Consider the following 12,657-nt stretch of genomic DNA (forward strand, 5'->3'; position numbering starts at 1 on the left):
GTTAAGCCTGGTAATGGGACAATCAGTTAGATTTTAACAGAGACTCACAGCGTTAATGAACGCTATCAGCATTAACGAGATTTGTAATGATTAAGCTAACAGTTTAATTAGTAATTTTCATGACACTGAACTGTGAAACAGATTAGAAGGCTGGAGCATCAGACCTTCTGTGAGAAAACATGTAAATAAGGATTTAGCTCATAACAAAACTTGCTTGGTAAAATATAATAATGAAAAGAAAACATATATAATAAAAAATATAAATCAAATTAAATTAAATAATTCAAATTAAATAGACTTAAAACTAGACTTTATCAGCTTGTCTGATGTGAGGAAAAAGGTAAATAAGAATCTTGCTAACATAAATTTGTAATAAAATTAAATATATAATAAAAATACTAACATAAATTTGTAACTAAAAAATGTAATGGAATTTTTATAAAATAAAATAAAAATTAAATTAAATTAGTAACTAGTTTGCAAATTCCATGTAAACCTGATGTGAGAAAACAGGTAAATTAGAATAAAATTAAGTTAAACAAATTAAAATTAAATAGTCACTTGACTTAAAACTAGACTTTATCACCTTGCCTGATGTGAGGAAACAGGTCAATAAGAATCTTGTATTTAAAAAAACGGTAATAAAATAAAACAAACAAGAAAACACAAATGTAATAAAAATTAGTAATAAAATAAAAATTGTAACTTTATTAAAAAAAAACTGGCCCTAAACAAACTGGCTGATAAAATAAAATATATGATAAAAAAAAAATCAAAAAATAAATTTGTACAAAAAATTGTAACAATAATTGTAATAAAATAAAATTTGTTCCTTTGTAAAATCTAGCTCACAAATTCCATGAAAACCTGATGTGAGAAAAATTATAATCTAAACGTAAGTTAAAATAAAATTTAATTAAATGAAATTATTTAAATTAAATGGTCACTAGACTTAAAACTAGACTTTATCAGCTTGCCTGATGTAAGAAAACAGGTAAATAAAAATCTTGTTTCTAAACAAAATGTTAATAAAATAAAATAAAATAAAATATATAATATAAAAATGCTAACATAAATTAGTAATAAAATACACAGTAAAACACTAAAACTTGTAATAAAATAAGATAAAATAAACCTACATTGAAAAATAATTTTGTTTTCAAACAACTTCGCTGATAAAATTAAACATAGGATAAAAAACACACACACAAAATGTAATAAAACTGTAAAATAAAATAAAATACAATATAATACAATACAATAAAACAAAATAAAATAAAATAAAATAAAATAAAATAAAATAAAATAAAATAAAATAAAAAAAATAAAATTGGTAACTTGGTAAAATCTAGTTCGCACATTCCATATTAACCTGATGTGAGAAAACAGGCAAATTAGAATCTAAAGGTAAATTGGAATAAAATGTAATTAAATTAAATAATGAAACTTAAATAGTCACTAGACTTTATTATATTTCCTGACGTGAGGAAACAGATAAACGAGAATTTTGTTTCTAAATAAAATGGTAATAAAATAAAAATATAATAAAACATACAATAAATACACTAACATAAAATTTGTAATGAAATAAAAATGGTAACTTTATAAAAACCAGCTCTCAAATTCAGCGTAAACCTACACTGAATAATAATCTTATTTTAAACAAACTGGCTGATGAAATAAATATATATAAAATAATAATAATAATTTTTTAATAAAAATTGTTATAAAATTAAATTTTAAATAATAAAATAAACTTAAATTAAATAAAATTAGTGGCTTTCTAAAATCTAGCTCGCAAATTCTATGTAAACCTATTGTGAGAAAACGGGTAAATTAGAATCTTGTTCTTAAACAAATTGGCTTTGATATAAATGCTTTCAAATAAATTTTTAATAAAGAAGGAAATAGAATAATAAATAACTTGGAAAAACTACTTTATCAGCTCTCAAATTCAAACCCGACATGAGGAAACATGTAAATAAGAATCTTGATCTTAAACAAACAGAATGATGATGTAACAAAAAATAAATTAAAATAAAATAAAACCACAATGTACACAAACAAGAGAAAACAAGATTACCAGCTCTAAAATTCAGTGTAGACCAGATATGTGTGTCCTCAAAGCGAGCTTTCCCCGCCCAAGAATTAATAATGCAAATATGACTTTTGACTAATGAGCAGAAGGCTGACTTAATACATCTACAATCTGTGGCCACTCATGTCTGAGCTGCTATTCAGATTACAGCTACCCTACAGCCAGACACTGGCAGATGGAAACAGTACGGCATACCTGCTCTTTAACAGAGGCCAGCAGGTTGGTGGTGGTGGCATCGGTCGCCATGTTGTTGTTGTTGGATCTTCCCTCACCACTCAGCACCTCCCTTTCCTCCACAGGGCTTTGCCTTGGAGTAGGCATTCCCCCTGCACACAGGAACACACAACACAGTTATTATCATTTATATGCCGTAGCAATGATACACTATTATTATCTTGCTCTACAAATACAGTCCAATATAACAACTCAGTGTCCTACTTTTTATTTAGATATCATAAAACTTATATTTTTCAAGACAAGAGCACTACCGTAGTTGTTTACTAAGTTTACTGGTCAATGGTTATGGGTTTTAATGGCCGATGCTGATACTGATGTTACACACTAGTACCAGATTTCATCAAAAATATCTTAATTTGTCTTCCGAAGGTGAGTAATTAATGACAGAATTTTCATTTTTGAGTGAACTATCTCTTTAAATATTTTGAAAATGACAACTAAGACTTTTAGAATGTTCCAAATTTTGATTTTCAATTAAATGCTGCACTTTTAAAAGTTATTGTTATCAAAGAATCCTAAACAAAATTCTATCATGTTTCCCACAACACAACAATTGTAAATCAGCATATTAGATTGATTTCTGAACCATTATGTGACATTGAAGACTGGAGTAATGATGTTGAAAATTCAGCCTTTTCACATCACAGGAAAAAAAACACTAGAATGACGCAGATTCCCTTAAATTGGCAAGATATTGGTTGACTAATTGGCCTGGCTGATATTTAAGTGAAGGTGACTTCCTTAAAGTCAACATAAAACAGTAATCAGTACCCATTTTACCTCTATAATGTGACTGGGCTTGATGTTATCCATCTGGAATTAATTGGATCTTGAAAAGCAGGCAGCCACTTTTAAAGAGGCTTTCAGACTGGGATGTAGAAGCTGAAGGTCAAGTTCATCCTCAAGTGCATCTTGACATATCATCATTTACGATTTGATGAAATATTAGCAAGACAAACATTTTTGCTTTGAAATAATGTGCAATGATAAATCGTGCACAAGGACCAGAAACGTGTATGAAGCGAGCAAACATTAGGGATGGGCGATATCTTATCATTTGTGATATACCGGCGAAAATTTTCCCCACTATTCTCAAGATAATAATGATAAAGTCTAGTTTTTGACATATTTTTGTGTGCGACAGTGCGGGGTGACATGCTGAAGGCGGACGTGAAACTAGTATACTGCTAAATGAGGAGCTCCAACCTAGAACTGGTTTGGTCAAAAATGTGCTGTGCGACAAAATCCAAGTATGTATAACTGCAGACCGGAGATCTCCAAATGGGGCGGGAACTCCAAAAGTGTGCATAACCTCCAAAACGGGGCGGGGTCTCATCATGCAAAGACTTTCACCATTGGCTCTGGCTTCAGCCAATTATTATTGAGTTACATTTCAAAATAAAACTTTAGAAATTATAGACATTGCTTCTAGCTGTTCTAAAATAAAATAAAATATGCTAAATAAATATGCTCAGTGAAAGCAGAAAAGCTTGTGGCCAGTGGTGTTCGGACTGGAGTTGGAACCTCTGCTTAATGATGTAAACAGGAATCACCCGCGAGCTCTCCCGCGAGCCGTCCCAGCACAGCACAGAGGAAAGGTTTTACTCTATCACTTTGTTTTAAGAAACGGGGGCTTCCTGGGACTTGAAATTCGCAGGGTAGGAGGGTGTAGTGACGCTGAGTGTAACTAAAAAGGTCCCATTGTCCGGTGAGGTCTGGTTGGGGAGTTTCAGAACGGCCCGGCGATCTTATATTGCATAATCTTATTAGCTGTTTATCTGCCACGCTATTCAGCACCAATCCCACCGTGCAGTCAATTCACTGGTTAAGGTTAGGGTCAGGTATGGGGTACGTTTAGGGTTTAGCATTGTTTGTAGCATAGTACAGAAAATCAACACTGTGATTGACACAACCAATAAAATTTTTAGAAGCAGCTGTGGGGCGGAGTTTGTGCTGAAGTGGTTTGGGGGAAAAAATTGCGCATGCGTGTCATGTGCCTGTCTGTCAATGGGAAGAAGCCACACCTTATTTTGGAGTTCCCACCCCCATTTGGAGATCTCCACGCTGCAGTTATACCCTTCTCACAAAATCGGTCTGAGCCTTGAATAATGTTGACTGTACTAGTAGCCATTGTGTGATGCAGTTTTGCATGTGTTTGAGCATGTTTACAAACCTGTTGTCTGACAAAGATATAATTTATTGACATAATTTTTTCTCCAAATTAACTTCATAACATAGTTATTTGTTTGACATAACCTTTTGTGATCGGCCGAGGTTTCATATCATAGAATGAGGCTGAAATAATACTATTTTATAGTATTATATAGCTATGTTGAATAGCATTGCATATACTTTATCCTTAGAAAAATACCCAAGATTGCTTGAAGAACACAGACAAACCATGTACTGTAGCAGTCGTACGTTTATTGTCTTCACATTTCCTCAGTTAATATTTCTCTATCAGCTACACTGTAAAAAAACTATTTGTTGAGTCAACCTTAAAATTTTAATTTCAAAAGTTGTTACTTTTGTAACATTTCAAGTTGACTAAACATATTTTAGTTGACTGAACTTAAATTTTTAAGGCAGCAGGGAAACAAATTATTTTAAGCTGACTCAACAAATTGTGTTTTTTATTTTTTGCAGATCACTGGATTAGAGATTCCTGAAGCGTTGTCAGTACTACTACTTCTGCTGTAACGCATATGTGGAGTTTCTGCGCAAGGGCACCCTCTGGTTTCCGAATCAGAAAGAGCTTTATTGCCAAGTGTGTTTCACACACAAGGAATTCGTCTTAAAGGGATAGTTCACCCAAAAATGAAAATTTGATGTTTATTTGCTTACCCCCATGGCATCCAAGATGTAGGTGACTTTGTTTCTTCAGTAGAACACAAACGAAGATTTTTAACTCAAACCATTGCAGTCTGTCAGTCATATAATGGCAGTCAATGGCTACCAAATCTTTGAGAGTAAATAAAAACATACACAAACAAAACCAAATGATATAAATGCTGTTCAGTTTCTCGGACAAACCGATCGTTTCGTGTCTTAGGACATCAGTGTTTCGTCAGGAGGGTTTAATTTGGTTTTGTTTGTGTATGTTTTTTTTTTACTCTCAAAGATTTGGTAGCCATTGACTATTTTTAGGTAAAAATAGGAAAGATAATTCTGTTCTCTAATGAAACAGTATTTCCTTGAATTATCATCTTTGATAACGTTATCGCAATAAATACCAGAAATATTCGTGATAACTTTTTAAGCCCATATCGCCCATGCCTAGCGAACTGGGACACTTTTAATTTCACATTGATGGTGTACCAGAAAACTGCATGGAAATCTCTGTCCTATACACTTTTATTAGAATGGCAAAGAAAGCCTGGAGTTCTTGGCAGCATTAAGGCAGGGCAACAAGGGATGTATTCCAACGTGTGTTCCAGCATCCCAGCATGCAACAGCATGACAAGACAACCTGTTCCCTTCCCAATACCCTCCCCCAACTGACAGCAAAAATAGTATGATCAGCAGATGCACTCTTTTCCTCTTTCTGGATGGCTTTAATGCCTTTAAGATAAAAAGAATAGCATCTTCTTCAGCTTGGTCTAGCTGTTTTTTTATAGAAAAGCACATAATGCAAATAACGGAAAGTGGAGTTTTCAATGCTAAGATTATATGGGATGAGATTAGATGAAATATTTCAAAAACGACTAGTCGACTGATTGGTTTTAAGGGATCTCTGGTTTCAGTTCATCATCCTGACCCTGATCATATGTGCTCATGGCACAAGATGCATAAAAAACAGTGCAGATCACAATGCAATGACTAAAGGCGTCTGTCTGCATGAACAGTACTGTACACAGCTAAAGAGCTGCAGCATAATCACAATCTTATTCCTACAAATAATAATAATTCAGCAATGTCTAATAACCTCCTGCCATGGCTAATCAAGAAAGAGCTATTGTTTTTTTGTATATATGAAACACAAACAGTGTTTTCAACCACACAGTTTCTTGATTTTATGTTACAAACATTCACATAATCACTTAAGTATTGGATTAAAGTTTATATAGTTCAGATCTAAACACTGATGTCTACAGTAGTTATCATAAAAAAGAGTGAATCACCTCTTGGAGGTTATTTGATAACACTCAGGTCTTCTTACATTTAAACAGTCACTTATTTTGACCTCTTGATGGGCTAGTTTTGAGAGATCTTTACAGCTCTTTTACAACATGGCCACATACATAAGTTATAATTAATTACCAATCTTGTCAATGTCAAAATGATAATTATATACAACCAGGTCTCATGACAAAAAACGTACCTTTTTGCGAGACACGGAATATGTACCTACTGTACAACTAAGTACATATCACTGCAGTTTCTAAAAGAAATGAACATAGAGGTGGTAAACAGTGATCACTTTTAATCATTTTTGAACACAGTTATGATTACAGCTCCATATGTTTCGCTTTCTAGTTTTCTGACAAATAGACCAATTCAGTGTTTGCAAACAATTACACTTTTCAAGTAGACGTCTATGGAGCCACGGAATGAAAGAATAAAAAAAGGTAAATTTGAATTTATATTTCAGAATTCTGACTTTATTCTCGCAATTCCGAGATTAAATCTCATAATTCTGATAAGGAAAATCAACTCGTCATTCTCTCTTTTCCCCTCGGCTCTGGCTTTTTTCCACTAAGAATTGACAAACTCACTATTGTTGTGAGTTAAATCAAGTTATAAAGTCCTAACTAGGAGATATAAACTTGCATTTGTGAGAAAAAAGTCAGAATTGTGATATAAAGTAAATAAATGTTATGTAAAATGTTAATAGTAACAGCTTTAAATATAATGCCATGCTTCAACTGTAGGGCTAATGCAATGCGTCCCCTACGACCACCATATGTGAATATTATGTAGACATATTGTTTAAATCAAATTTATGCTTTAAGGGGTCATCGGATGCCCATTTTCCACAAGTTGATATGATTCTTTAGGGTCTTAATTAAACGTCTATAATATACTTTGGTTAAAAATTCTCAATGGTAGTGTAAAACAACACCCTTTTTTACCTGGTCAAATGAGCGCTGCAAAAAATCAACCCATTCTAATGGATTGTTCCCTTAAATGCAAATGGGCTTTGCTCGCCCCGCCCCTCTCTACTCTCTGTGGCATGATGAGCTGTGCTCTGAGAGGTTGTTTACTTTAGGCACATTTAGCCGTGAAACTTGCTAACTAGCATATTATTAGGAAAGGTGTTTTCAAAGATTCATATAAAAAGCCTTATACTCACTTCTGCTGGATCATGAATGATTCGCGCGAACACAGACGCCACACCGACAGGCATCTGAGAATGGCTCGAATTGAAAAAGGGGATATTACTTTTACAGATTAATTAAAAACCACTGCATGCATTTTTTTTTTTTGTTAATGGGTAGATGTGTACATACTCTGCCAACACACATTAATATTAAAACAACATGTGAAAGTGAACTTTGCATCCGATGACCCCTTTAAAAGTAGAGTAGTCAAAGCAGTTTTCATCCATAGCATGTCCATTTAAATGTCTGCGTTTAACTATAAAATGGCGTCTTTGACGACAGTATTCTATAAAAATTATTTGCGTTCCGATTTTGGCATCAAAAGGCACTTTTCTATAAGTTAAAACGGCATGCTTGCAATTGCGTTTTTACGTCACATTTGCTTTTTTCATACTATCAGGTAGGTTTAGGTGTAGTGCAGTTGGTACATTATTTTAAAACGTCGAATAAATAAAATGTTTTACCTATTAGATTGTTTTATTAACATCTACACCTAGACCAACCCCAACCCTAAACCTACCCCTCACAATAATGCAAAAATCATTCATTCAACCAATCTCTTCAAGGTGAGTCACTGAATCATTTACTAAACTGATTTTTTAAACTGTCTATTTACAGTAAGTGCAAATAGATGCCTTGTTGGCAGAGGCTATTTACACTAACTCCGCCCGCCTATGCATTATTGGGCTAGTTAACACTACAAAAGACGACTATGAAACAACAGCTCCAGGGCAGATGGTAAAAAGCATGGTGTAGTCTTTTTGATGCAATCGATCTGAGTTTAGGGGCCTATGATTTCCGAGATGTGGAAAGTGCAGACGGAATCATGTAATGCAGTCATAAAAATGGAATTAAGTGTTTAACCCAAAATGTCATGGAATTTGTCAATGTTTGGAAGAATTAATCAAAAATATGTCATCAGATTAAATCAAATCACAATATGGACTAGTATCTGTAAATATTAAGCCCTAAAAAGACTATTTAAATATGACTCCTGCATCTTCTGTGTGTCTCTGTGTTAATGAATGGCACAGACGTGCGGTTTTGCTTAGCCTACTATATATACTGAACCACGCATGACGCCTGCGGTAATTTCAGTGTCTGCTGTCTCAATAAATTGAGGACATAAATACATTTACATTTCCAGAACTGCTCTGAGAGTCACTTCATTGGCATTTGACCGTTCTATTTGAGTAAAATTTATTGTTAATTTCCGGCTTCCTCTGTATCCCTTCTAACCACAACCAGCATTATTTACAGGTATTCAAAGCAAAATAAAGGTTTGGTTTGACTTGAAGATATATATGCCAGAAATATATTACCATTATTTAGAATGTATGTAATACTACTACTACTGTTGAAAAATTAATAAAACTTTATTTTTTTTAGATATAATCACACAATATTTTGTTTTATGTTTTAATTTTAATAGTAAATCCTCTTTACTTGCCAAAAAATAAAATGTGTTTATTTGGTATTGATTAAAAGAGCAATTAAATTATTTTTTATGCCTTCATTTAATAACCAGAAAAATACAAATACACAACACAGAATTTCTGGGGGGGGAAAAATCACAAGGCTATTGTAAGAATAAATAAAAGTTGTTTTTATGCATTCAAATAATTAAACATCTTAAAACCAGAATTTGGTAACAATAAAACACAAGGTGAGAAAAAAATACATTTCATATGGCCCTAAACATGTAATTTTTGTTAAACATTTAATAAACTGATGTTAAATTGTAAGTTTCATGATTGTAATTACTTATACATGCTTTTTGTTTGATAAAATTTATTTAACCATTAAAAAGGAATCCAGAAAAATTAAAATGAAAAAATAAAACGGATTTCACTGGGCCTTACAAGGTAAAATCTGTTTTTTGACTTTCTCCCTTTTTAAAATCTCATATCATGTCAGAAAGGCATTTATTTTCAATAAAAGTGAAGGAAAAAAAGTTGGAAAGAAAGTAGCAGGTAGGGTTAGAGTAGGTATAGGAAGGGCTTTATTTATAGCTATAGCTATTTGCACTTAGCATAAATAAGAATCTATTACCACTGCCTTTTTAAAAAAATGATTTATTTGTTAGTTTTACAACAAAAAAAATTGTTCAAATCCATAAATATTTGCATGTGAAAACTTGACATGACTGACATGTTCACTTGGTCTTTTCCCTCAGTGACTACCAATGTCTACTTTGACTCATCATTCCTACCTTTTACTTCCTGCATTTTCTTTTTTTAAAAAAAACAACAACAAATTATTTTATTTAGTAGCCTAATGTTCAGCTTTTTGTAAATCACTGAAATAAGAGATGAGAGAACTGGTGTCTATTGTAAGCAATTATATACTGATTCACTATTTCCCAAAATCATGCACATCTAATAGGAACGGATTTAAAAATAAAACTTCACCAAGAGAGGACTTACTGTGAACAGCTAAAACACAGCACACTAATTAAAATTAAAATATTGCAAATAAGAAAAAAGATCTGTACTAGTCAAACTTACAAATTAACTAGGCATCGATCCCTAACTAAAATGCACACATGTGCGTGTATAAACACTATAAACAAAAGAAAAGTCATCATCTTAAGGATGACCAGGCAGTCAGTGCAAACACTGGCACACAAATTCATGACTAAACAAGATGTTTATGTACAATAGTGATATCGGATTCTTGAGCCTGTGTGTGCGTGCCACCTGAGATTTGCAATGAAAAAATATGACTACACCAGGATACTGTGGCTCTTACTAGAATGTTGTTAAACCAAAAAACTGCTTCAAAATGAATGAATTAAACCTACAGGGAGAGCTTCGTGGTCATGTCTGACTCAATAGTCATGGTCTGCAAATGCATCGTCCCTCTCTGTTGTAAACAACAATGGTGTCCCACGTGAATTTGTTTCCATTTATACGTCATCGTGAAACAAAAACCTTCAGCTCCAGGACTGTTTGACCTGAGGCTATGGATTACATGTAATAATGTTATAAATTATGTTCCGTTTCTTACACAGAGTGATAATTTCACTTCATATATCACCAGTCGACGTAGAACCCGGATGTGCTACGCCTTGTTTACAAGCAGAAGACGCACGCTGTACATAAAACAGTCTTCGTAAACATGTCAGAAGATTTCGACAGAGAGGATGACTTGCAATTTTTGCCTAGCCTTACTTATTTGAACCAGAATATACAGATGATCAACTAAGAGAGATAGACGTTCCACATCTGAACGCCAGCTCCTGCGTCAGCAGCACCACATGCATGCTTTGTGGTACTCTTGTGAACGCACGTCGAAGACTGACACAAAAGAAAGAAAAGAAGTCATTATTTTAGTTTTCTTTGTGCACAAAAAAATATTCTCATCGCTTCATAGTATTACGATTGAACTGCTGATGTCACTTAGACTATTTCATCTATGTCCTTACTGCCTTTTTGGGGCTTGAACATGATCATCTGAACTAAAAATCATCTTGAGTTTTCTATGAATTAATAAAGTCATCTTTTTGGATTGCCTGAGGGATGAGTGAATGAAAAAAAAATAATTTGGGGTGAACTATTTGGTAAACTAGTAATAATCAGCGGTTTGCCTTAACACACGCACTTTATTTGACTGTTTCAGCATAACATTTACTAATTTGTTAGATATTTGATGGGTGATGTAATGGAGTGATGATGTAAAAGAACCACAGAACCATTTTTATTTTTAACGGGTTCAATGAAATGAACCATCCAAAAGAGAACCGGTTCACGGAAATGAATCGGTTTTGCAAAACGCACACATCCATACATAATCCAATGATTTCAGCTTATAAACTTCATAAATGGCAGTAGCCCACTGTGCTGGCATTTACAAGAATAAAATCCAAAATCCACTTTAGAAAGTCCTTAAAATCCCCACCCACCTCCACACTGGATTTACCAGGAGTCTGCTGTCAGTCAGAGCGCCGGGTTTATATACAGAAGCGACGAGAGGAGAGAAAACACGCAAACCATCCTATTAGCCACGATGACCAAGAAACAGTAATAAACTGTTACTTATTGGAGTCATCTGACATTGTATACCAGCACCACTTACGTCTGTCAGAGAGATCATTCTGTCATTTCTAATGAATAGCGAAACTCAGCCTTGGCTATTTCAAATGGACACACACACAAAAGTCCCTGGGATGCTTTTGCACACCATATAACATGACAATGCAGTGTCTCCAAGGAACACGTCTTACTGCATCATGATGCACTGTCCCTGCAATCTTTACATACTGTAATTGTGGTCTGCTCAAAGCAAATCACCGCACAGCAGCAATTACATGGTGCACAGCAGCAAACCTGCGTTCAATCTAAACTCTGGTCAATATGATGAGGCAGCTGAAACTGCAACCACACTGCCATTACGGTCCAAGAGATGCAGACTTCTTCTACATTCTGTCGAGCTTGAATTATTAGAGCTGGAGTTGAGAGCAAGGACAGAGAGGGATGCTCAATTATGCATAAAGAAAGTGTCTAAAAGGTGGTCCCAGTGACAGAATCTATCAGTCGTAATGGAGACCAGCCTACTTCACAGGCTGTGGGATACTGGACTGTAGGATGCCATAACACATGTCACTAAGGATTCTAATTAATCCAACTAACTAATGCAACATGCAATGCATTGCCCAGGTTACAAGATGATGAGCAGATGGATAAAATGCGCCATGCAGGGACAGATGATGGACCTGAGATGATGATGGGAGGTGTAGGTATGTCGATTAGAGGTGGAAGCGACACTACACCTGCTCAAGTTATTTAGCTTTATGCATTAAACAAGGCCATCAGTTCAATTATGCATGCATAACTATAGTACAAATGCATATTTTCTGCGCTGCAATGAGGAAAGGCAGATGGAGTGAGATTTAAAGCAGGCTTCGACAGAAAAGCAAACCGCTTTTCCAGCTTGTGCAGTGACCACGGCGTCTATTAAGCTCAGCTCTGAAAATAACTGAAGGAGAGATGCACAAGATCT

General features: G+C 34.2%; 1 protein-coding gene across 2 annotated transcripts in view; it reads right to left on the reverse strand.

Moving 5' to 3' along the window:
- The window catches only part of pkp4 (plakophilin 4), a 57,590-nt gene that overhangs the window by 44,382 nt on the left and 551 nt on the right, over positions 1-12,657 (reverse strand). For both annotated transcript variants that reach the window (XM_051111974.1, XM_051111973.1), the window contains exon 2: positions 2,294-2,424. In XM_051111974.1, coding sequence (XP_050967931.1) covers positions 2,294-2,419 — 126 coding nt within the window. In that variant the 5' untranslated portion in view covers positions 2,420-2,424. The remainder of the gene's footprint in view (positions 1-2,293; positions 2,425-12,657) is intronic.

This window comes from Labeo rohita, chromosome 6, assembly GCF_022985175.1.
Source record: "Labeo rohita strain BAU-BD-2019 chromosome 6, IGBB_LRoh.1.0, whole genome shotgun sequence".
NCBI classification, from domain to species: domain Eukaryota; kingdom Metazoa; phylum Chordata; class Actinopteri; order Cypriniformes; family Cyprinidae; genus Labeo; species Labeo rohita.